Here is a 26,944-nt window from a genome sequence, read left to right as displayed (position 1 = left end):
TTTTGTCGGGACTCAAAATTTATTAAAAATATTTTATCTAAAAATTACTATATTTTTATTTTATATAAGTACTATAAAATAATAATTTATTAAAATAAAATCAGAAAATTAAAAAGAACTTGCCTGTATTAAGACATATGATATGCACTATCCTAAAAATATGATTCACCCCTATATATAGGTCTACAACGATCTCATCTTCAAGATACAATAGTCTGGCTCGGTCCGATCCTTCTCTAACAAGCACGATCGATGTGAAGACTTGACCCAATCAGCTCTTTCAGATATCCCCCCCAAAAAAAAAGTAGAAAGTTGAAGGGTAGAAAAACTCTCTATATGTGAAAGAAACTCTTGAAAGATAAAATACCAGTGAGAAAAAGAGAAATCAAATTATTTTTGAATTAATCTCAGATCAGTCTATTTATAGACTCTACCTGGAAGACCGAACAGACGCGATGGTTCTGAAGATATGTCATATTTCGGAAATACCTTATCTTTTTGAAAACCAATGTTTTCTTTAGAAGCGTTACAACTTTTATGAAAGAAGTGTCTCATAAAAAAATTTTCTAAAATATTTAAAATAACTAAACTTCAGAAAGATAGAAAAATTTATTTATTTTTAATTAAAACTCCAACAAAAATGACAACAATGTCTTTCCCACCATGTAAGTGCAAGTTATGCATAATATGCTGCTTATAATGGAAACAAGAATAGGACAACTAACTAGATACAAATATGGAAGTTCTAAATAAAATAATCAACTACAGAGCAATACGTATGGAGAACAAGCCTCACAAGAGTGCATGATATGTAGTCATATTTACAGAAAGTCTGAGACAAGAAGCTATGTTGATTGAATATTATATCCTCGAAGGGATCATTGGGATGGTGTTCTGAAGATAAGCAGCTGCTGCTCCCACTCTACTTCCCAGCTTGGCCGGGCAGCCTAAATCCTCGAGTGCCATCTCCACCCCACTAAGACAGCCCAACAGTTGCAGCTGCAGAGCTTAAACAAAGTTAGCCATATTGCACAAAATCTAGTCATCAAATCTCATTGATGAAACAAAAATCTTTTGTCCAACAAGTCCATCTCAGGATCAAAATTGATGAACGACTTCTTATTGCAATAAAGAATTATTAATGATGCTTAGAATTGAAGACCAACAATTCATACTTTTAACAGATCAAATCTGAAGTTAAAATGACATTTTTCATTTTTCAAGTCCAACAGTATCATTTGAGAAACTCAAGCTTCAGGTCTGATCAGTTCATGAGCAGCTTCCAATTCGACAGAACTTTCTGATATATTATATCAAACGCCAAAGGAGTTGCAAGACATGAGTTCAAAATGCCTTTTCCTTTGGTGGTATGCATATCTTCCTCAGAATTGTTCATTTGAGAAAATTCAAGCTCCTAACTTAAGCTTTAGATGACGGGATCAAGGAGAAAAGCTTCTGTTCAGGCAGAGAATTGATAAAGTTAAATTACTTCTTTAGGGTCAATTAGACTTGGTGGAAAGAATGCAATGTATCTGATTCAGTTACACTTCATCAATGCTTAGCAGGCTCAGGCATTACCTGATTGATGAATTGAAGTCTTGCCTATTTATCGACCTAAGGAGCAACTGTATGACTTAACTTGCCTATCTGGATATGGCACTTTAGGTCTCATGATCAGTCATAAAAGAGAGAATGCTTAGCAAGGAAGTACAGCTGCACTAATATCAGCAAATGATATGGCAGATTACTTACAGCAAGATCCGCAACACGAAAAGATCACTCGAAAAATATGGGAATGAATAAATTCAAGTGTCATTTATAGGCATTCAAGCTATGATCTCTTCTGCAGCAGCAGAAGTGTTAGAAGTAATGATTCATGTGGAACATCAATGATCATGAATAATTTGTCTCAAGTTTTCCACCATATATGGGTGGGTCTGTTCCCACAAACCAACACTTGTATTTACAGTGAATCAGACACAACCATGACAACCTTTGGTTATGACAGCTATATACATGAACCAGCAATAATGTGGAGTTCCGAGTAGGAGTCATAGACATACATGAAAAAAGATCACTTGATTTCTGTGTTTTCAAACTCATATTGGAAAGCGAAAGGCATAGAAGCATTCTTCATGTTTAGCAGAAATTACTTTAGGATAGCTATGCATTTGTTAGCATATACTAATCCACAAGAAATCAATTTATGCCTTCTATCTCAACAAAAGAACAAAACTAAAGAATAACTCTAAATTGGATAGAGATGCTAACTTACAAAAGGAAATTGATATCTCAATCCATTTCAAATTCTACCTTCATAAAAAAACAATTGTATTTATTTATGGGTCCTCCAAATATTGGACTTGGAAGAATGAAGAAAGAAGATTAGGAGGTCCAATCTACTCCACAACCTTCTCCTTCCCCTATAAGTCATTGAACCCACCAGGCACACCCTAAAAATTGATATAAATCACTTTCACCTGATTTTTTTGGAAATAGACACTAAAATTGGCTATCTAAGATGGGCAAAAGTAAGTTACTTCGAAGCAAACCAAGAAGCACATGCAAGAAAGATTTCCACTGCTGAATTAGGAGACCACTAATTTTTCACAGATTTAGCATTCAAGGATGGGATTGAGATTGATAAGTTTGTGGGTTAGAATGGGGACTATTTCTTAAGACAGTACGACAAATTGGAACATCATGAAGCCAAAGACAACCCTTCTCAATTCTAGCACTAGCTTCAAATATTATCCTCTATTTAATCAAGAACCTTCTATCGATAATGATAGTTTGTAGGGGCCAAATTTAGATTGATTGCAACGGTATATTTCATCGGTAATTTTCTAGACATATCAAATTAGATCATTATTCTTATACAATCACAATATGTGGGTTTGACATATTTCAGATCATTTCCTTTGGAAGTTTTCTAGGCATTTTTAGTTCACAAGCTCCTTGCAAGAAAATATCTTGAGCCTAGACTTTGAACCAACCCAAGATATTCTTCCTTTGCTCTGTAGATTGGTGAAGGATTTTATGATATTCTAGAGATGATTTCATATGTTTGCTTTATAATTTAGACACAATTGTTCAAACCTCAAAGCAAAATTGTATCAAATGATACAATTCTATCACCAGGTGATAATGTGTTTGCTAATGCACTTTCCCAAGCTCCACTACCAGGACAAAGACACCGCATTGTTATAGATGGATTATGCACAGTTATGATAAAAAAAAAAAGATATTCCACTGAATAAGATGGAACAAAGGATATGATATCAATACAGCCTTGTAAGAAAGTGAAAGGTATCACAGGATTATCTAAATAAATATATTCAACAGCGTTTACAGTTTACTGGATGCTATTTTTAGGAATTCTACAATGCTAAGAATTTCATATAACTAAACACAACATGACAGCACAGTGCTCCTTGAGTACTCAAAAATGGTGTGCCCTAACAATGCGAGCCAAAGCTGTCAATATTGGACAACCTTTTGGTGTCTCTGATTAAAAGTTATTTTAGAACAGGATACATCATGTTGACTACAAGCATTAAGTAGTACCAAGTTAAAAATATCAGACATTTCTAGTGAAGGCAGAGCATTAAACAAGGCTGATAGTTCTCATTTCAGATGTCTGCCATTTCACTAATGAGTGCCACATCAAATATTGACTATTGGTGGAGAGGACAATGGCCCTTTTAATGCGGCATCGTACAATTTCATTCAGACAAAAGACAATCATCATTTAGTAGATTATATTGCAGACTTTCAAGGAGAAGATGTTCAGAAGCGTAGATCTGTATGAGAAACAAAAAAAAAAAAAAATCCTCTTTCAATTTTCTGTCTAGCACAGCATGAATGACTACTTAACAATGCCCATGGATGAGTCTTTTCAGAGCTTTCTGCAATTTTCTCAAACAGACAGGAGGGATGGTAGAGAATACCCAGGAAGGTTTTGTACACTAAAATTTGGAGCTCTGGGATTTCAGACATGAATACTGCAATGAGTGTGCACTTTTTAAATGGCTCCTATCTACAAAGGCCTAAGTTGACATTATAGGTTTTTAGAACTTACTCTTGTCTATCCAATTGTCAAGTTATGTATCATTTGTGAATTTCAGACCACCTTTGATGGAAACTCTAACAATTTACAAGGTAATATAAAGAAGGAAAGGTGACATTGATGAACCAAAAGATACTCTACAGAAATATGAAATGTCACATCAAATATGAAGGTGCGGACTGTGCAAAAAGTTTGAACTAAGGTACACTGTCTCAGTACCGGCCTCCATATCAGTGCCACCCTAGTACTGTATTAGTACACTCAGTACGAAAGCTCCTGCTATGTACCGGTATCGAACTGGTATAGTATAGTGCGCCCCATACGTCTGGTTTAATATGATATGGCGTACCTTGGTCTGAACATTGATTGATATTATCTTTAACATATGTAATAAACATGGAAAAAATTACCTATTGTGGGAATTAGAAAATGTCTCACTTGTTGTCTTGAAGATCTTCTTGACATCCTCGAAAAGAGTCTCTGTCAGTGCAAGCACAGCTAGGGACCTATAATCTTCATTGTTCCTGTTCATAGCCCGTATCACAGACTCTGGGATATTCACAGGCCCTAGAACAAAGAGATGGTTTCTCCTAGGACCATATGCATAAGCCATCTTTACTTGTATACTTGAGATGACAAAAGGCTAGTTATTCTTTAATGTTTGTGAAGCTCAACGAAGCTCTCCTACAAAAAACCACAAAATCAAGCTCGTTAGTAATGCTTCTTTCTGCTCAGAGTTATGATTATCATAATACTAAACGAAGAACATCTAAGGGTATAAAAGTGAGTCAGGCCTCAATTTAAGAGTTTAATAATCTAAAACTCTCCAAGAACCAAGTGATAAGAAAATCAAACTCAATTATTTTCATCTATGTGAAAAAACAATCATACAATCACTGTATAAGAGGGTGTCTAAAATTGCCACCCACATCATAATAGAGGAAGGAGATAGAAGGGCAAAAGGATGCTTGATCCCAAAGTCCCCTTAGAGATAATTAAGAATCGTTCCATTCTGCAACAATTGTAGCCATGATTAGATAGCATTATATGATTTTAATGTTTCAACAAGAATTACACCAGTGACCAAAAGGTTCAATATCACAAAATTAGTAGGTTAAAAACCATTTGGCATAACCACTTGATGAAGTAAGGCAAAATATTAACAAAATTCACATTAATTGGGGAGAAAAATATCAGGTCACTAGTAATAAACAAACATTATACTTTTGTAACTTATATCCTGTCCCATGTGTTGCCCAATGTGACAACTCAAGAGGAGAGGGTGAATTGGGTTTTCTAAATTCTTTCGATCTTAACTTTTCTTAATGGATGTGTGTGTGATTTAGTTAGTGTCAAATGCATATGTGAAATTGAAAACACAAACAAGGCAATACAAACACACAAGAAGTATAGTGGTTCGGTGCACCCCACAGCACCTACGTCTACTCCCCAAGTGTTCCATTGAGAATTCACTATAATTCCTCGAATTACAGTTGGATTGTTTTCCGAGCTCACAATCCAAAAACCTTTATAATTGGTTTTCCGGGTTCACCAAAACCTATGTTGGTTTTTCAGGATCACCAACAACCTATTCCGTTGATTTTACAGGCTCACCAACAAACCTTACAACAGGATTAAGAATACAAGAAACAAAGCTCCTAAATGAGCATATAAATCAAATATGCACAAAGGAGAAGAAAAGAAAAGATGTTATCTCTTTGAAGGCGCTTTTTTTTTCTTCGCTGAGATTGCTTCCCTCTTCAAGGGTTGGTGGAGCTCTTGATTTTTCTTTGAATGTGCTCAACCACCTTCTCTTTTGTTATTGGAATGAAGCAAAATTAATCAAACACTTTAAGGCTAGGGTTTTTCACTTGAATGCTCTTCTTAATTGCAAAAGATACTTTTCACTGATGAATAGTACCCGTTAAATACTTTCCCAACATCTAATAGTAACTTTCTAGCCGTTGGAATGGAGAAACTAGCCGTTTCTAGCCGTTTCTAGCCGTTGGAGACTCAAAATATACTTCTGCAGAACTAGCCATTATGCTGTCAGTCGTGCTGGTGTCGACTCAAGCAAATCGGGAGTCAACTCAAGTTACTGTTCCTCAGACTAGGGTCGACTCATGTATTCCTGGGGTCGGCTTCGGCTGCAGTGGGGTCGACTCATGTATTCCTGGGGTCGACCCTCTCAGAATTTTCAGAGAGTTGTCTTTCCGTCATTCTGGGCTGGGGTCGACTCAGCTTCTCTTGGGGTTGACTCGAGCTTCAGTGGGGTCGACTCAATCTTTTCTGGGGTCGACCCTCTCAGGGATTTCAGATATCCAATTTTCTGATTCTTCGGGCAGGGGTTAACTCATGCCTTCCTGGGGTCGACTCAAGATTTAGTGGGGTTGACTCAAGGTCATCTGGGGTCGACCCTCTTAGGATTTCCAGAGAGTTGCTTTTCTGGCTCTTTTCACTACGGTCGGCTCATCATATCTTGGGGTCGACACAACCTGGGGTCGGCTCAAGGTTTTCTAGGGCCGACCCAAGGTCTGTGCCAACTTGTGTCATCTTGTGCCAGAGTGTGCCAAAAAGTGCCAGGGTCGACTCCATTACTTCTGGGGTCGACTCCAATTCTGTGCCAAGTGTTCCAAGGTTATGCCACATCATGCCAGGACGTGTCAAATGTATCAGGGTCGACTCCAAACTACTTGGGGTCGACTCTAATCCTGTTTTTCTGCACTTGAAGATTAGTTTAGCACAATGAAGTAATAAAAAGATATTCCCATAAAATTGATAAAGTATGGCACATTCAAGTTTCATTCTTTAATTAACAGAATTACAGAAATGCCCCTTATCAAGAGAAACTTCACTCTTAGTTTGATCAAACTGAAAATTAGATTTTCTTTCAAGTTCTTTTAGTAGAATTATCCTTGAATGAGTTTTTGAGGATCTTATTAAGCATTATAGATGAGTGTACCATGAGTGTATCAAGTTTGTTAGATGTATCGAAAGTGTATCACTTCTCTCTTACTTGATTAACTTTGTTAATTGCATTGGTACTTCCCTATGGCCTTCATGGTTTTGTAAACATCAAAATAACATTATGATTCTCACCATGTAACATAGAAAGAGCACCATAGCTTTGATGGATTGCAATAGTTAACTACATCAAGCTAATGAAAAATAGTATTTTTTAAAGAAAGCATTGTTATTCGTGGACAACTGAACAAAATTGGAGATATTCTAAAATGAAATTAGGGAGAAAACATGAAGCGAGATTAGAAGTAGAATACCATTCTCTCTCTCTTGCTCATTTAGCTTAGTGTTCTCCAAGGCAAATGGGAAACATGTGAGTGAGGGCAGCCGATGGTCCGCATCATATCCGATGTGGCAGATAAGAGGACACCGAATTGTGCGGCAGAGAGAGGATCGCACCAAACTACGCCTTATATGATGCGATTAATTTAATTTGACTTACTCTTAATTATATATAATATTCTGTGAGGGGATGAGGATGAGAAAACTGGGGAGAGAAAACTCTGGTGTGGACAAGTTGTCACACCTATGACTTTTTTTATTTTTTCTTGTCATATTAAATATGGGAAGAATGAAAATAGACCAGACTGACAATGACCTAACCGATCCGATAATAATCTGAATCGGACTGACTAGCAAGCTGATCAGGATCTGGATTGATCGACTTAAATAGTAGCACACCAACCCTAGCATCACGCAACTCCATCACCGAGCATGTGCTATCCATGTACTAGAAGGAAAGATGGACAGCTTCGATGAGGACGGTAAATCAATTGGATTGACCTGCTTATGATCTAGAACTAAGATGAAAGGGTCCAAGCATGCTTCACATCTAATTCATTTTGAATGAGACTTGGTTAGAAAATATGACACTTTTCAATATAGATTGAGTTTACATCACCAAGAGATCCGATCAGAACCCAAACCGCTTCGAAACTAAAGCATTGTATTGTGTTTGACACTTGTTGAGCTAAAGATACATTGTTTCTTTGGTAATAAATTTTCTATAGTTAGTCATGGATTATTTGTATCACTGGAAATGCTTGTTTGACATTGTTAATAAACTTTTGTGGAATGGATTGCCAATTATGTTCGCATGTTGTTTAATCAGTCCTTTCTTGTTTAATATATTCAATATTTAACTATGTAACCGATTTATACATGTTAATGATAGTTTGTATTTGGATTGTTCTTGATTTGATTTGATTTGGAAAATCTAATAAGATAAATCTGGAACAACCCAGTCCATATGGAACCAGACTGTTAGGCTTGCAACCGTAAATGATCTAAAGAAAGATATATATTTTGAGGAGACTCGAGATTAAGATGTTTCAAAATATATCTCAAATGATAATACACTATCACAATCAAGATATTTCAAAATTTAGATATACACTCTATGTTTGTCAAATAAAGAATGAAGAGAGAGCTAAGCCAAGATGGGCATATTTAAATAAGTATATTTCCAAAATTATCATTAAATGATTGATGTCTAGTTAATCAAATGTCCATGACTATTTTCTCTGGTAATATTTGGCAAGACTGATGGACTTAATTATTAAAGAGAAGGAAGTGTTCAGATAGGATAGTTAAAGATTCAGAGACCAGTAGTTTACATTATATAGTAGCAAGAATTTTCACATAAGGTCAATTCGGCCAGAATTTCTATTTAGACATCAAACCAAAGAACATTTTAATAAATATATATTCTAATGTGGACTATGAAAGGATTTTCCATGTTAAAATGGAAGATTCTAAAGAATAGCATAAGTCAATTGTTATAGTTTTGAATTTCTTATATGTTTTTACATGCAAGTAGAAGGCATATACAAAGGTAAAAAGAGAACTGGATAAAAAAAGGTGGTAAAATAAATGACATAGATCAAGATCAAAGAAGGAAATAAAAATCTACATGTTCTCTCTATGATTTTTCACATATGTTAGCAAGCAACATGTCGAGGAAAGAAATGAAGCTTGTTGGTTTTCATATCTTTGTTGGCCTTAAGGTCCATACTACTGTACTGAGGAGCTATGGTAGCAACTGTCATTCTTACTCTAGGATCAATGCCCAGATGTCTTGAGACTAATTCTTCTCATCATAACTGCCTCAACTCCTCTTCCTGTATTGAATCATTGCTCGTTGCATGGAGTAAGAATCATTGTTGAAAGGTTTAAAGTTGTATCTTCTAGTCTTTGTTTTTGTTTGAATAGATTTCTCTACATGCCTCCAAGATCTTGTTCAGATGGTCGTGCTAGGATATAACTGTCTAGAGATTTAGTAAAGTTGTTTCCTTACAAAAAAGGGAACGTTTTATTGAGAAGTTTTTGTTCTTTAAATATTCTTTATGTTCTGGGTGGTTTGTTGAATGAAAAATGGAAACAAGCTTATACTTCTTCCACCTATCCTGTCCTTTATAATTGCTTGTATGGAAATTTGCTTAATAATGCTGCAGATACATCTCCTTTTTCGCTTTGAACTATATTAAGTTGCACAAAAATTAGTCATTTATGCTCTGTTTTATTTAAATTGTTATATTAGTGATCTCTTTTTTTCCATTTTTGTATCATTTGTTGCACTTCTATTTAGAAAATTCTTTTTTATATAAAGAGACGGGGGGGGGGGGGGGGGGGGATTAGAAGATCCACCCAACAAAGATAGTAGGGAAAAGATACACAGATAGTTTTGAGTGTTTGATAGTATACTAGAAATAAGGGTTACAAACCAAACTCTCAAATGGAGCAAATATATGCAAGCCTCTTACTTGATCATTACATTAACATAAGACTACAATACATCGAAGAACACGACGTGACACTCCTAATATGCGCTTGTAATGCTCTTATGGTTCATGGCTCTTCTGATAAGTCTCCACTCTTCATCAAAAGCAGGTTTCACATAACCAACAACAACAAAGTGCAGCCAGACTGCAGAGAGAGAGAGAGAGAGAGAGAATATTAAAAAGGATGTCACTAAAAATTGTGAAGACATATCCTATAAATTGATACTAAGGAGTTTCTTATATATTGCCGGTATGAAACAAGTAGCATACCAAAACATTATTCCCTGAAAAGATAGTTAAAACATTTTTGAGGTAGAATTAGAAGGAGACATGATGTGTAATGTAAGAAATGAGCAATATTATGGATATAAAACCCATCTATCCAACATGTAATTGCACAATTTGTTTCATGCTTATAGGACTTGGCAGCCAATAATGCTTTTACCAGAAGACCTTCTCTAGCTAGTCATCAAATTCGATGATACAACAAACTGCAGTCAAAATAGACAGCATGATGGTTTTATCTAAATGAAAATGTAGATTTAAGAGTGAGAAAATGACAACTTCCATCCTTTCCTTGAAAGATTAGGAGATATTCTGCAAAGCATGTAGGTATGGACCCAAGCAAATCAGCATATAAGCATTTCTTTTTAGGGAAAAGGAGGCTAAATCCATGTAATGTCTAAGCTAATTATGTTGAAGCAAATCTCTCTCTCTCTATACAACTACTACCATCCAACAGAAAAGCAAAATCAAAACCTTAATTTGCCAAATATACATGTCGCCTTACTGTTTAAATTTGTTTGTCTAGTCATTAGACATGGTGTATGTAGGCACTGAATCTAGTAATGTTATACATAGAAAGCTGACCTATCATATATAGATAATATTTGGTTCTCCTATGACCCTCTTTCCTTTAGGCCAACCTTGTTCTGTTCTAGGGATTGAATATCCTTACATAGGATGTTAGAAGTAACAAATCTTGCTTCGTTGGGTTTTTATCAACCTATGAAAATCTTCTATCTCAAAAAAAAAAAATCAGCAAAAGGAAAATCTCAACTTTAATTCTTTATTAGGTTTATACAGGAAAAAGTATTATATAAACTAACTATTAAGCTAATGAGCAAAGAGAGTAAAATTTCAGATCAACAACATGTTTTCTTTAATAAAAAAAAGAGCATTATAATTCATTAGGCTTCCACTATTTTAGGGTCCGAGAAGAGCGAGATTTTACCCGCGCATGCAGAGAAGCTATTTACATATTTCGAGTCACAATAGAGCAAACTTACCATTGCGCTATGACTCGCCAATATATTTTATACAGTAGCATCATAAAATTATTAAAATAACATATTGTTCTTCACATAGTCATGCGTTATAGTTAAGATTAAAATAATTTACATGTACAAAAATTCTCATGCTTTAAAAATTTTTTCCTCGAAAAATATAATATCGAGAGATTTCAGAGAAAATCTGTGTATAAGCTTAATTACCATCCTTCAATGAACCCTCTGTCGCCTCTCTTCTTGGTTCGGAGATTGCATGGCTTGTTCTTTGGTGCCCCCGAATCATTCGGGTACCCTTTCGCAGTCATAAAACAAAGCTCAAGATCAGTAGTAGAAGAAAAAGGTTTCTAAGTCTCCTTTCCTTGAACTTGAGTGTGTGTGTGTGCGCGCGCGCGCTACACACACACACACACACACACACAGAGAGAGAGAGAGAGAGAGAGAGAGAGAGAGAGAGAGAGAGAGAGAGAGACCTGGTGGAGGTTGGGTTCCTTTAGCTCCTGAGGAGTCCATTAAGGAAGTGGCAGAGAAGCAGCAGGCAGTTAAGTGGTTTTTTTCTGCCTCAATTCTGGCGTGAGCTAAGTTTGTATGTATAGATATAAATGAACTTAACCTAATGCATACATATATACAACTAGGATTTCTCAAAGGGATAGTGTGAAAGGGAGTTTTTCAGAGATGCTTCCTTCCTCCTGGTGTCAAAATCTATATACGTTGAATGGCCACCCACTCTGCAAGCCTAAAGCTTTCTTAGTGGTGAAGAAAGCTTCTTTCTTTAGTTGGTCGGCACCTGTTTTTCCTAAAGTCATATCTCAAGATCATGAATCCGATTCCTCTTAGACAATAAAAGGTGATAGATTAGATGCCTGCCTTCATTCTTTTACGAGTGAAAGAAGGGGGGTTTGCTAATATATTATACGTAACCCTTCTATAAGATTCCTTGATCTCATGTCTATGGGCTCTCAATTAATTTCTTCGAGAACTATCTACCTTTATGCTTCATGTACATGAGTGCGCAACGCAGTCCACTCTCTTGGAGTACATGCTGTCTGGATAGCAAAGAATAGTCTAGATTTATGCTTTTGGAGGAGCTAGTTTAATTATTTTGGCTGCAAGGTAAGAGGAGGGTCGAATAAAACCAGGGCTCTTTAATCCATTTAACGTCACAAAACCAGCCAAATTTACTTCAATGGCAAGACAAACGCATCAAAAAACTTCTAAACCCACCTTTTCCAATCTAAACTAAGTAGAGGGTGGGAATAGTTTATTCTAGAACAGAGAGGATTCAGAATAAGCAAACCCATTTAGCGTAGATTAACTTACTCTGCAACCAGAGTCTTTATGAATGCAAAATGAGATTAGTTAGAATGTCAGCTCAGCGTAATCATGCTGGTAGGGATGATGATCCTTCCAAAGTAGATTCCACACTCTCATAATACAAACAGTTCAGTTTGAGCTTACTCTCATGATGCAAAAGACTAAGTCTTGGTCTTCCCAAAGCATACTCTTAACTAGTGTGCTCAAATTGAAAATAGACTAGCCGTTATCCAGGTGCAACATGAAATACTATAGAATAAGAGTTCAATATAAGGATTTCCATGGATGTCTAAGCCATGTCATTATCTCTCATACCATTCTCTAAGCCCAAAGATTCAGAGAATCAGTGTCTGATCTCTCTCCTGAATTGCAGGCAATGTAGACTGCTGCAGGGACAGCTGGTTGCGATTCGTGGAGATGCAGGATCCTGCCGCCTTAGTTGCTCGACGCCCGTTTGCCTGATCTGACACCTTTGAAGCATAGGATAACTGTCAGAGAATATACTTTAAAAATAAGGGCGGAGGTGAGCAGAATAATATCCGTCCAAATGTATTCTTATATCTCAAAATATCCGAGCATCCGGCTAATATCCGCATTCGTATATATCCATTAACGAAATTTATGAATATGGATATAGATAGACAACTTATTCAGATGAAATTCTATTTATAATTCTATTTAATTTTATATAGCATTCGTGCATGAATTTTTAAGAACAATAAATAATCGCATTAACATGCTATTAACTTATTTTATCTTTCACTTAGTAATATTTTGGATTCCGTGGTCATAAAGTTCAATTATCTATATTTATATTCATATTTCTACCATTCAATTTCTATCCATCCCTATTTAAAATAAGCATGAATACAAATTTTTGCATCTGATTAACATCCATATTTATATCTATATTCATTAAACAAAAAATAATAAGAATATGGATTATATTGGTATCCGATCTAGTGTCAGCCCTATCCAGCAATGACACCGCTTAGTTTGAACTCATTCAATGAGATGGGAATGGTATAACCAGAATTCTAGAGTGCAATTTTCTAAACTAAAAGAAAAAAAAAACATAGAAGAAGAAATTCTAGAGCAGAAGCAGAAGAAATGAAAATAAGACAGATATTAATGCGCACTACTACAAGGAGAAATCAATCTGAAACAAAGGGATAACTAGTGAATTACCTACAAGAAGTCAGCACTCTTGGGCTCTTGTTACAAAATTCAATTACCAGTTGGAATAGGGGGGTAATTCACAACAACAAAGCCCCTACTTGGTCATGCTTGTGTAATTCTAGAGTAAACCAATGCAGATGATCTCAACACTAGCTATTTGCTCAAATGGATCCAATGTCCGGCAAGAATCGAATGCAGAATCCATGGTAGGTAGTCTCCTTTAAGAACTCATCTTTATATGTTTTGGGTAGTAAAAATGGCTGAGTACTTTGCATCGAGGGTCAGAATTGGACCAGGCCCGGTTGGGTTCCTATGCAGCCCAGGCCCAGGCCAAGGCCAAGCCCCGAAATTACTTTCAAAAGTCCAGCCTGAGCCTAACCTGATATCGGCTCGAAGCCTGATTGGGCCACTTGGATGTAAGCCCAAGCTTGTTCTTTGGGCTCTAGCACAAAACGAGGGAGGGGAAGGGGGAGAAGGGAAGAGGAGGTTGTGAGTAGACTTGTTCAGAGATCGAACAGCCTGCTTGGTTCGCTCAAGTCCAAACCCTTTGGGTCCAAGGTTTTAGGACCAAGGAGCAGGACCAAGCCTTCAAAATAAGCTCGTTTATTAAAAGGGTTAGACTCGGGCTTGGGAATTAAAACCTGACTCGGCCAAAATTTTTAACCCTAGGTTTTACTTACTGAACAATGAAATTGCTGCTGGAAATATTTAGTTACCATATGTAGCGTTTTTAAAGTATTTTTAAAATATTTTTAATATTTTTTAAAATTAGAAAAAATGGGTCGGCCTTGCGCTGGAAAGTAAAGCCGAACCTCCGTTCTGCAGAACCTGTTGCAGACGCTAAAACCCTAGAAACCCCAAAATAAGACTAGGGTTTCTCACTTCAGTTTGGGAAAAGAAGTCATATTCAAGGAGGGAGAACAAATTGGAATTTTTTTTTTCCCGCTTCTGATCATTAGGGATTTTGTTTCGCTTCTTCGCCTCAGATTTTGTTGGCATGAATTTGTCTTTGGCTTCATGTTTGTCAGGCATTAAACAGGACAACATTCGGACCCCCTCCATCACTCAGAAACAATAGATCGGGTGTCCTCGATCTCAACAAATGTCTGGGTTGGGTCAGGTTCAAGGCTAGGATAGACCGCCGTAACAACACGGCCCAACCCAAAATTGCTCATATCAGTCCAAGCCCATTTCCAGCCTAGGTTTCCCCACACCATCGGCCAAAAGCTCCTGGTACACTTAACCTTTATTTTATTTCAGCAAAATTAAGACCCTTGTCTTAACACTGAGAGTTCGCAGAGCGAGAAGAAAACTGCTCACTTTCTTTTCCTTTTTCTAACGGAAAGTAAGGCTGCTTCTTATAAGAATTTTATACGTCTTCAAGGCATAGGTTATGAGCCAAAAAGATAACAGCACATTTATATTGTTAACCAGACATTATTAGATAAATAGTTTAAATCAACCTGTGTTCAGTCTTCAACCGAATCTGGATTAGATACAAAATTTCTGCCTTCAAAGTGATCTTTTAGGCTTGCAATTTGCTACTTCAACATTATCGACTCTTTTTTCTTTTCTTTTTCTTTTTTTTTTTTGCTGAAAAAATAGAGAAGGGGGAGGTAGGGACCAGCCCACCCCGCGTCACAGCCCCCACCCCGCCAGGAGAGTTATCGACTCTCTTTCCCCCCACCAAAAAAATAAAAACAAAAATCACCAAATTTTCCAAATCCAAACATTATCCCATTCACTGGAAAATGCAAAATTGCAATACGATGGCATACGTGCCCTTGGAAACCCAGCATAAGATTGTGTCCCCTAAAATACACGGCATGGTATCATATCTTTCCTGGACCAACTCAGCACCACACCTGAAATAAAGAACATGATAGACCTCGAATCCAGCCAAGTGCAAGGCATGGTATCAGTCTCCTTAGCATCGCCTGTGATTCAAATGACTGACATCCACAATATAGAAAGAAAAATAAAACGCGAATGACAACTCTTCCAAGCTGGAATAAATGATGACAATACTTCATTTCTTGAGCGGAGGGAGCATATTAGTTCTACCGACAGATTGTATCATTCTCCAAAATGACATCCTTGAAGACCAAGGGCACCCAGCTATACAACTTTATCACAATATATGGTTGCAGCGCTAACATTGGCATGAACCAAAAATCAACTAAATTTTTAACTTATAGGATATGTTCAGTATATATTCCATTGTACATGTATGGATACAATTTTGTTGATGTGAAGCAACATTCTTGAATATTGACCAGCGACTAAAACATACATGCTGGTGTACGGATTACCGAACTCACCCCATCAAAGTTTTTGAAGATTCTTCCTCTTTACCTCTCCAAAGAAGCTGGCTTTAGTCAGAAGAATCCAAGCATGAATCTCTCTCACATGGTCACCATTTTGTGACAAGATTTTCTCCACAAGGAACAGCAGCTTCAGGCCGGTCGATAAGGTCATAAAATGGGATCGGCAAACCTTTATTTTCTCGAGAAAAAAAATTTGAGTAAATTTAACTTCATGGTGGCAACCACCTGGTGAAAGCAGCTCCGCCTTCCCATAGACGGACCGTTGTAGTTCTGAAATATGACCCCGTCATGGGAGAAAACGGCCAGGATGTGCTCTACTGGGTTTTCATTGCCAAATCGCCTGATCTCTACTGGGCCGCAACCAAGAATCCCTGCAGAATTGCTTGGTTCAGGTATCCGGTTCCCATTGCTCATGATGAGCTGTTGATAAGAGGCCTGAGTTTGGAGCTGGTTATCCATGTCTGTTCTTCTCCGACGTTTCCATGCTTCTGACTTTCCTGAGGTGTGATTCCTATGAAATGCTCCTGAAGGTTGGGATGGAAACTGGTAAGGTCTTGGCCTTTTACGCAAATCATTGTTCAACGGGGGGCACTGATTTGGATCACTGTCTCTGTCAGCGGCGCCTGAGGCAGAACTATTGAGATGGGGGGGTCCTACACCCATCACAGCTTGCTCCTCTTTAAGTTTTGAATAGATCTCAAATAGCTTTTCACCACTCAGATTGGAATAGGTGGAAACATAATTCCACAACCTCATTGTCATTCCTGTAAAGTATATGAACAAATTTTTCTATATGGCTTAAAATATTAAATAATGAAAGATAGCTTAGTAATTCCTAAATAGATGTGAGAGAGAGAGAGAGAGAGAGAGAGCTATCTGCTAATTGAATTCCACGTCATTACAAGGACACTGGAGCAGCCATCTAAAGAGCAAATGAACATAGTATGCAGAAAATCTACTAAAGCAGGTGGCATACGAATCACTGGGTAACAGCCAAGAATAACCATCTCGAAGAAAAATCATGCTGCCATCCTGGTTAAAGCATGAAGCAAGGCATATTTTTCTGCTTTCAATAAAAACACCAAAGAAGAAGAATCCTATGCTGCAATAGGTAAACCTCTACAGACTTCATAAGGAAACAACTTAGTACGCATTTTATGACATTGATATAACAATTTTACGAGATTGATAAGAAAAAAAACTTACGGGATTGCTTATATGATACTTCATGCTGTTGAACAATCTTGTCAATCTTTCTTCCAATAAGTTGGAGGTATTTTCTAATTCTAGCAAGAACCTGAAGATAAGTACATGAAAATAATGAATTAAAACAGCAAGATAGAAGATCTTATTCCAAAAAATGACAAAAGAAGCAAAAATTAAAAATAATAGGACCAACCTTTTCCTTTGGAAGATCTAAACTGGTAGTCTGCAACCTTTTTAGACGTTTCAATGTTTGTTCTTCCTCCTCCATGACATCTGCACACCATTCCATCCACTTTTCCTCCTTAAACTGCTGATACCTTTCTTGCTCAGACTCTGATATTTCACCTTCTTCTTTGACCTGGGGTTCTACTTTCTGGCATCTCTGAAGATGGTCTTTGTTTGCTCCAAGATTCAGTTTAGGCAACTTAGAGGTTGCATTTCTTGATCGATTATTTGATGTTCTTGATACATTTTCTAATTCAGTCTTGGCAATCTTACGAGATCCTTTAGAGCCCTTTCTGTTAGCACTAGCAAATTCCTAGAAAGAGAGGACATGTTTAGTGAAAGTATAACTGCAGAGGAATCAAATAACTCCAGATACAATCTATGAAAAATGGGCACAAATACATATCAGTATAAGATACATAAAGTTGACTCTGCAGAAGGTTTAAATTTATTAAAGAATGTACATGCAATGCTAACTGGACACATCATTGTCCCACAATAACAGCATATACATTTGATAGTCTCGTTTTCATATGTAGGCATAGGTATTTCTATCATGCATTTATGTTTAATGTATCAAACAAGAAGAGCTGATAGGTCTTCTGGACCACTAAAATAAAGAAAGATCAGTATCACAACAGCTCAACAACCGAGCATGGTAAGATTCATGTCCATGAATGAAATGGCCTAATATATTTTTACTAGTGCACTCATTTGTACACCTTAAGTTACAATCAGAGGTGCCTGAAACCACTGTGGCCATCACTGGCAGATATAGAATGGTGAAAGTGAGAGAATCTAAAATCCTCCAAATTTTCAATAACCTACCATTGGCTTTTAAAGGGTTTCATTAGAAATGTACAATTCATACAATGTGAACATAAATAACCAATATTAGAGCTAGACTAAAGCAAACAGGTTATCAAGATCAAGTTCCTAGGTTGGACAATTCAAGAAAGCTTCCAATCCAGAATAGAACCAGAATTCCACTTATTTTTGATCTTTTAGTCACAACTATGAGCTTGGTTCTATAAATTATTTGCCAAGCATTCTGTTCTCAACTATTTCCAACTATGTCACCACTGGTTCCCCTCCTACATTCTTGAAGTATTCCTTTCTTGCTACAGGCCACTCAGATCTTCACCTATATATGCCCATACCATCTCAATCAATTCTCCACAATTTGTCCTTAATGTGCACAATGCCTACAACTCTAATAAAATGATTTCTTACTCCATGCTTCATAGCTTTACCGTCTATTCATCCCAATATTCTTATTTTCTACTATGTTCAACTTGTGTAGTCGGAACTTTATTATTGCCCACCAATCTAAGCCATACAACATTACAAACCTTATTGTCATTCTATAAATATCACCATTAAGTTAGCAAGATATGTGTCAAATAACCAGCTCTAATTCTATTACATGTCTTCTATTGTTTTGTATAATAGATTCGAAATATCAAGACTGGTCAATTTACAGTTTACAGCATGCCGTGATCATCAATCTAGACTGATATCTCAAGTTCTTTTCCTATATTCACTGTAATTGCAATCTGTATACTCTCTTTTAACATAATCCCTTATGAAACTAAAGAATGATCCAATGTTATAGATTGCAGCAATAACCAAAATGTTTTGGTTTTGGCCAAAGCCCAAGCAAAACTAAATATTGACAAAGCAATTTCAGTCATTTGGATTAATCAATCAAGGGCTGCTATCGGCAAATTCCCAGGTTCTAGATTATTTTACCTGCAACGGAAACTGACCAAGGGGTCAAATTTGATGGATAATTTATTTTCAGTAAAATTTCTGGGTCCATTTTTCTTTCTTCTAAATAACTATGCGTGATAAATATGGTTGCTACAATGCATTTTCTCAAAACTGAAATAGCACTTTTATATTGTTCTTAAGAATATATGTAAACATTTTGGTTTGGGGTTCCAAATTTTCAGGAGCAAATTATTTGATCATTTATATATCTTGTTTATATGATTTGAAAAAACAAATTGGAATGATCATCCTTTTCATGAAAATAGAATTGAATAATATGAGTTTCTTGCGTTTTATCATGTATAAAGCAAATATCATGTTGTGCTTCATATCCAAAATTGACAAACAAATCAACACATAAAATTGAAAACATCTTGAATGTTTATTCTAGAAAAAAAAATAATAAAAATATTATGATCTCTTAAATTTTACAAAGGGTACATGGACATTACATATTTACGCACCCAAGATTCTCACCTTCTAATATATTGTACCTTTCCATAAGTATAACTTAATTCTTTTTACTTCTGGGGTTCCATGGAAGCAAGCCTCGGGAAACGGTAAGGTTGCTCCCGTATAACGGAGGAATCACATGTTAAAACATGGAAACTGACTCTTCACATGTAGGGGCAAGGATGCATAAATCTGTCCCTCCCCATACCCTGCAGTGTTGGGAGCCTCGTGTACAAGGACACCCCCTTTTTTTCATTTCTGGATGTTTTATCTAAAATTATTTTTTTGAATGTTCCAAGGCCCAAACAATACAAAAAATCATGTCCAAAAAGTACTCTCTGATTTTTTTTTAAAAATCTTTTTTTTTCTTGGTGGATGGAAAAGCTATTGAAATGGAGCCAAAACAAATAAAATTGCCAAGTTTGAAACTTGTTCAGCATTGTTGAGCCATGACCAAAACCAAAATTTCAAACCATGAAATATTTAATTCTATACCTTCTTGGCAGTGACTTAAAATCCATGGTTTGGCAAATGACGGAATGTTGACATAACATATCATGGATACAAAAGTACAAGCATGACACAAATGGTGAAGTGGTGAAAGACATGTCTGGTGTTGCTTAATAAAGTACTTTTGCAACTTTTAAAGTAGAAAAAAGCATTTCCTGAAAAGGTTAGCTGTTTGGTAAGTTAAAGGTGGTTCTATGAGAAGTAGAAGTCAAAAAAAAGTGCTTTCTGGAGAAGCTAGAAAAACTAACTCCTTGGTTCTTCCTCCTTGAGCTTGTTCCTTATCCTATAAATATGGTAAGCAGATGCATAAAAGGTAGTTTTACAAAATGTAATTACCAATAAAAATTATATCAAAATTGATTTTTTTTTAAAGAAACTTGAATTGATTTCTTGAGAGTGCCTTTTTAAACGGTAGAAGCAATACCAACCAAAGTCTTGGACACTTATCTAACCCTGAAACTAGTACAAAGTCCATGAGACATGATATATGAATGATGAGTTTCCAAATGACCATTTCACTGTCATTTTAGACTCCAACTTTCAACCTACTTGGATATGTTCATAGCCATGTTACAAGCAATTATCAGCCATCCACAATAAATGCTTAGAATAGTTACTAACCACTGCTGACAGATGAATCATGGGCATAATGGTCCCATCCAAGAAAATTTGAGATTAAGCAAACAAAATGACTTGTAATGGATCTGTCTACGATTCTCTGCAGTTTATTGGTTCATATGTAATATTACAGGACAATAGCTATAAGGACTTGAAACAAGCTGGAAGAAATTCAAATATTCAATAGTTCATCAGTGTAAATGTAGTAAATTATGTCATAACAAATTAATCTTGGAGGTTTCAGAATTATAGATAGCTATCCAGCTTTAGATAGGCCATACAATCACATTAGCAAATACATACACCGCCTACAAGTAACATGCATGACATAACTGAAACATCATGATGTGGAGAAGAAAGTTGTGAAGAAACACCTCTACTAATGAAACTCAGTAACACAAGTAGTCAAGCAAACAACTAGCACAATTATCTAAAGATGCAAAAAGTGAAGAATAAACTGCACCGTTGCTAAAAATGCGGGTCATTTCCATACGAGAAAAATTATAGTCATGTTAGATTTAAGAATGGCATACCTTTCCTAGAAGAGCACCAGCACGATTATCTAAGTTAGGTGCACGAGGTAAGAAAGTTTCCCGTTCCCCAAGAGTTGCTGGAGCAATTTTCCTAGTAAGACCCAGCCTAGGATCTAATCTTATCTTTTCCCAATTTCCATATCCATGATAGTGTATTCCAAGAAGCAACCTTGCATCATCAACTGATGAAATTTTGAACAGAAACAATAATGTTCATCAGTATAAGTGAATAACAATCAGGATTTACCTGAATAACAAGCATTTAATTTGGAGTCAAGATTTGCCTGAATTCCAACCACAGCTTTTGGACCACTGTGGACTTTTATGCTGCATTATCAAACGAAATTGAGAAACTGGATCTTTGTAATGTGCAATGCGTTTTGCTAGAAGCTGAAGCGCTTCTACACGATCTAATACTTCATATGCCTTTACAGGTACACCAAAAAAATCCAATAGAGTTCCCTGCAGATAAGACCAGAATAGCAAACTAAATAAACTGGCAGTGCAACCAGCTGTCCATCTCATATATAAGAAAAAAATAATGCATCACATCATTGATACATCATGGGACAAACCTTAACATCCATATTTCCTCCTCTAACAGCTTCTTGACAACCATCAATCAACAACTCAAATAGCTCAATCTGGACCTCAGGAGGAATTGTTTCAATAATACCACCAACCTCAGCCACAATTAAGTCAATCTGGCTTGAGTTTCCAAACCTCTTGACCTAAAAAAAAGAATCTTAAAGATAAGGAAGATGAAAAAAAAAGAATATATTTATATTCATAAAAATAAAGAAGACAGTAATTGTGAATTCTCTAATCACCAAAACAATTAGATGCTGCAAGAAACATTATTCGTTGGTGTTTCAATGCCAAATCAGATGAGAACTCTGGTGAAGAAGCTCCACTCAGGAGTTCTCTGAAGCATCAATGATAACCTTAAATTCTAGCTTGTTTTCCCCATGACTAAATCACAAAAAGTAAACTAATAAAAAAAAGCTGAACTTCTGACATAAATATACTACAAAAGCAGAAGGAGAAAAATCAGTTGAAAAAAATGCATCCAAGAACGTAGAAAAATGATTTGAGAGGATGATCAACCAAATAACATCTAGGATATGTAAGACCATACTCATACTGTACTTGGCATAAACACATATAGAAGATGGATATAATCAGATATTCAGGTCTTATAGTAATAGCAACAGGGTAAATTTCAAGGATAAATGAATCACAGAGAATCAAGGGACAACATATTTAGTATAATAAGGTAAATGAAGCATCCACGAGACTCGGTTGTCCAACCATCGACACTAACAGTGAGCATCCATCAATGTTAAGAAAGGAGGCGTGTCAAGCAACACATTTTGACTCTAGGTTTGACGCATTCAGCCAGAACTTCTCGACTTCTACTAACAATGTAATTATGTAAGAAATAGTTATGAAGATCATCAGATCTGGGACAACTGTAGAAAAGAAATATATAACATAAAGACATGATTGTTGCATCTAGACTCAATATCTGCATCAGAATTCCATAAGCATTAAAGTTTGCATATGTGCTTAGATTAAAGGATCTAACATTGTACAAACATTCATTATTGAATCTAAAGCAAAAACTTGCAACCAAGTGGCCAGCATTCAAAGTTACTACCACTTAATGTTCACCTAAAAGCATAGCATATTCTGTTTTTGAGAATACCTAGAACATAGTATATACAAACACATATTCAACACATAAGTTTGAAATTTTACTGCACAAAGAACCACTATTTGAAGGAAAAAAATCACTGAATATGAGGTTCATCCAGAGTCCTCCATTGTCAGAGAAGGAAAAAAAAGAGACTAAGGTGCATCTCTCAGAAGGCATAAGGTGAAAATCATACACATCAACCAAGCTTCTTTATGAAGTGTATGCTGCATGCTACACAAAGCCTTGCCCATGTTTCCAGCTATGACTCAAAGAAAAAGTCTTCAGTATGTTTTCTTAGATACCCATGCTCCTCTTACTCAACAGGCACCATGAAAACACGCTAACCTCGCATAATGCAGAAACTTTATAAACTTTGTGCAGAAGTGAAGCAGACATTAACCATGAAGCTGGATAAATTGGATTAAAAGAAAAAGATTAAAGAATCTCTCTCTCCCATACTCTGAGATGGGTTAGAACCATTAACAACAAAAACATTTTTCTCTCATCCAAGTTTAAAAAACCAACCTGTACTGGCTGTCGCGGGGCATACCATACCAACTGGCAATGGCATAGTACCAGAATGATACAGGGGCTTGGTGCGCTCTGGCACTAACACATGGAACAGCTGATGTGCCAACTCCAGCAGTATTTCATGTGTTGATACAGGGGCATACCATACCAATCTGCCCTGTATTATTATGCTATCAGTACAGGATCGGTACCAATATTTTAAAGATTGCTCTCATCTATCATCAACATAGACTGCACATAGATTCCAAGACTCTCCCTCTCTCTCAAGTCATACTTGTCAGGTTCTTTTTCGTTCCTTAATGTAACCCCCTCCCTACTCTTATGAGTTATCACAAATGTGCAACCCTCTGCAAGAGACCTCCATTATTCCCTGATCTACTTTCTAGTCCCATCTATCAAATCACATCTGAAACATGCCCAACAGCTTGTTATAACTTGAACTATTGACAAAGAGATAAAGAAGATAACAGGACAAGTTGCACTCATCTCAGACACAAGGATGTAGCACGAGTTAATGTCTGATTAGTGTTTTAAAAGGCAGCTGTATATGCAGATGGCTAAGTGACCTTTGTATGGAAATGCATATGTGAGTGAATAGGTTGCAGGTACCTTTAAATATTTTAAAAAGATAAATACATAAATAATAATAGAAAAAATAATATTAGCAGCAATAAAAACTAGCAATAACTACTTGCAACACAGTACCTGATACCTAACAGCAATAATTATAACATTCTCAACAAATGAACATGATCAATAATACTTGAATCTGACCTCGCCATAACCCAAATCCAGCCACCAACTGAACCTGTGCCACACCTACACGGCCGGATAATGCTAAGCGGGCACTCTATTCAGCCCATATAAAACCTGGCCAAATAGAGTAACCACATATAGAAAGTGGTGTGGTCGAGGGACCACACCCACATATATGGCTGCATCCACCGCTGTTCTTGGATGCTAATCATTACTAACATGAATTCACAGAAAAAAAATGATTTCCTAGTAAAACAGCATATAGAATAAACCATGTGAACAAATTCATGCCAACAACAAATGAATGGAAACAAGATATTGGTTATGGGTGGTTTATGACAAGAACATCGGAAAAGGAGCTCAGTTGTCCAAAAGTACTAAAATGTAATTCCATAACTAGACATTTATAAGTTTTCTCCCCTGCATGTATCATCCAAAATCTGGCATTGTGTATTTGTCTCTCTAAATGTACAAATTGCATACATGCATCTGGAATGAAATTCATATATCTATGTCTCTCAAAGTTCACCTGTCATATCTGAACATCACAACATCATTACTAAGACCTAAACATTGAACCTACCAATTAATTTATACCCATCAAAAAAATCTCAAACATCCTGCTGCGCCACACAGGAATACATGCAAACTAGTAGCTCAGTTGAGGGGTTATTTGGCACTTTATCCTTTCCCAAATTTTGTTAAATAAGCAGCAATGAACAAGATTTGATAGTAGGGCAGTGTGACATGCACAAAAGAAAAAAAAGGTATGCATGTCAATTTCTAACTTTAGAGGGGCAAATATGCAATAAGCCCGATATTCAAGACCTACTACCAGCATCTCTCCTGGTCTAGTCCCGGTTGTGTATAGTACCAGTATGCTCCCATTCCGACACTTAGTACAGATCAGCATCCCAAAACCCTTTTCATTTTTTTTATTTTTTTTTATTGTTTTTTCATGAATTTTAAGATCTTTTTAGCCTCTTAAGTGGGCTTTTTTGAGCTTCTTCAATAAATAGAGTATCGAGGCAACCTTTCTTGCAGGTCTTTTTTGTAATTTTATTATTTTTAATGAACTTTTAATTTTTTTGTAAGTAATAGCGAAAACATGCAATAAAACAAAATTATTTTTATAATATTTCAACAATTAATTCATTTCAAAAATAACATAATTTATAAAATTAAAATACACATTCAAGAAATCTATGATATTGGAGGTTGATCCGTGCCTGCAACATCCATAAATTTCATGCTGAACAAAATTTTGGCATAATTTTCTATTATTTTCTCAATTTTTGGCCAAATAAATGGCATAAAAAGGAAGTGTAATGACCTTACTAGATACCATGACCTAATGTAGAGAAGGCTAGATATATGACCTCCTCCCCTTTCTCTCTCCCTTCCTCTCCTTTCTCTCTCTCCCCCCTTTTGACCTTTTCCTTCTCTAAGCTCTCCCCAGTGACTAGTCCACAAAAGAAGAAGCCAACAAAGGCTCTATTCTCTACGCATAGGGCTAGGATGTCCGAACATGAACCATGTTATTCGACTAGCAAACCAGCAGATCCCATCCGATACCAACCAGGACGTCCCGACTCTTTAGCAAACAAGTGCCTCTGTGTTCTCCCATATAATGTATTCTAATGTGAAATGGTATGGTATTAGCGGAATACCCCCATATTTTTAGACAAGAATCCTTGAATAAGCCTAATATTGGTAAGTGGGCATCATTAAAGTGTGAAGTGGGGGAAGCGAGTGTTGGGAGGGAAGGAGGGAGCGCACAAAAAAGGACCAATATCAAGACAAAAAAGGATCACCAAGCAGATGAGACGATCGAGCAAAGCTCATAGGCCAGCAGAATCAAGAAGGGACATGAGGATTGTGGAGTGGTGGAAGATAAGGGGGTTGGGGACAGTGAATGATGGATAGATGCAAAAAGTCCAATATCTTAACGTTTATGTTAATATACATACATGTAAAGACATGGACATTATGAGTTACGATATGCGTATGCAATCCACATTATCGTGTATAGAACATGCACATCAAAATTGCCGCATATATTCAAAGTGGCATTAATTGAACTGATCTAACAAGTTCATAACTGAGTATAATAGATGTCTGGAGAAAAATTAAGGATTTCTAAAAGAAAACGCAACACGTTACCGCTCGAACAAAATGCGAAGCATCTTTCTTTGATAGATTTCCAAAAGACCACTCTCTTACTTGAGCAGCTGCTCCCTCAATCATCGGCAAAGAACAGACTGAAGCATCAGCAGCTTTGCTCGAACGCTTCTGAGCTTTTTCTCGAGGCTCTAAGGCCCTCTTTTTTCGCTTCATACTTTTCTCAGCTTGGTTATTTTCAGCATAACTCTTGGTACTTCTTGCAGCACGTGGTGCTAATGCTTCCTGCAACATGCACAAGATGAAAATGATATGAATAAGTTAAATTCCTCCTGGAACACAAAGAATAGCAGAAACAGTTCAACAAAGATCGCCGCATGATCGATTTACCAATTAAAAAATTTAAGGTCAAACACTACATATCAGTTAAGGCAAAAGTTCATACATCAGCTTGTTCCACAGCTTCTGGTTGTATCAACCGACTCCAAAATGTCCCATCATCTTCAGCATTGCAGAAATTGGCAACCTGTAAAGCAATAA

General features: G+C 36.5%; 1 protein-coding gene and 1 long non-coding RNA gene across 5 annotated transcripts in view; both read right to left on the bottom strand.

Moving 5' to 3' along the window:
* Positions 1-741: 741 nt before the first annotated feature.
* LOC120112859 lies at positions 742-5,498 on the bottom strand. The gene is made up of 2 exons (XR_005514497.1): positions 4,480-5,498; positions 742-999 (listed from the first exon to the last, which is right to left on the bottom strand). It is a non-coding gene; the product is annotated as an uncharacterized LOC120112859 (long non-coding RNA).
* Positions 5,499-15,659: 10,161 nt separating this feature from the next.
* Positions 15,660-26,944, bottom strand: part of LOC103714655 (protein CHROMATIN REMODELING 5-like) — a 49,520-nt gene continuing 38,235 nt past the window's right edge. For all 4 annotated transcript variants that reach the window (XM_039132812.1, XM_008801981.3, XM_039132811.1 and 1 more), the window contains exons 24-31: positions 26,850-26,930; positions 26,447-26,689; positions 21,873-22,028; positions 21,582-21,759; positions 21,298-21,479; positions 17,379-17,723; positions 17,186-17,276; positions 15,660-16,743 (exon numbers count right to left, since the gene is read on the bottom strand). In XM_039132812.1, coding sequence (XP_038988740.1) covers positions 16,151-16,743; positions 17,186-17,276; positions 17,379-17,723; positions 21,298-21,479; positions 21,582-21,759; positions 21,873-22,028; positions 26,447-26,689; positions 26,850-26,930 — 1,869 coding nt within the window. In that variant the 3' untranslated portion in view covers positions 15,660-16,150. The remainder of the gene's footprint in view (positions 16,744-17,185; positions 17,277-17,378; positions 17,724-21,297; positions 21,480-21,581; positions 21,760-21,872; positions 22,029-26,446; positions 26,690-26,849; positions 26,931-26,944) is intronic.

This window comes from Phoenix dactylifera, chromosome 13, assembly GCF_009389715.1.
Source record: "Phoenix dactylifera cultivar Barhee BC4 chromosome 13, palm_55x_up_171113_PBpolish2nd_filt_p, whole genome shotgun sequence".
NCBI classification, from domain to species: domain Eukaryota; kingdom Viridiplantae; phylum Streptophyta; class Magnoliopsida; order Arecales; family Arecaceae; genus Phoenix; species Phoenix dactylifera.
The sequence above is the reverse complement of the archived record's forward strand: the minus strand, read 5'-3'. Positions and strand labels throughout refer to the sequence as shown.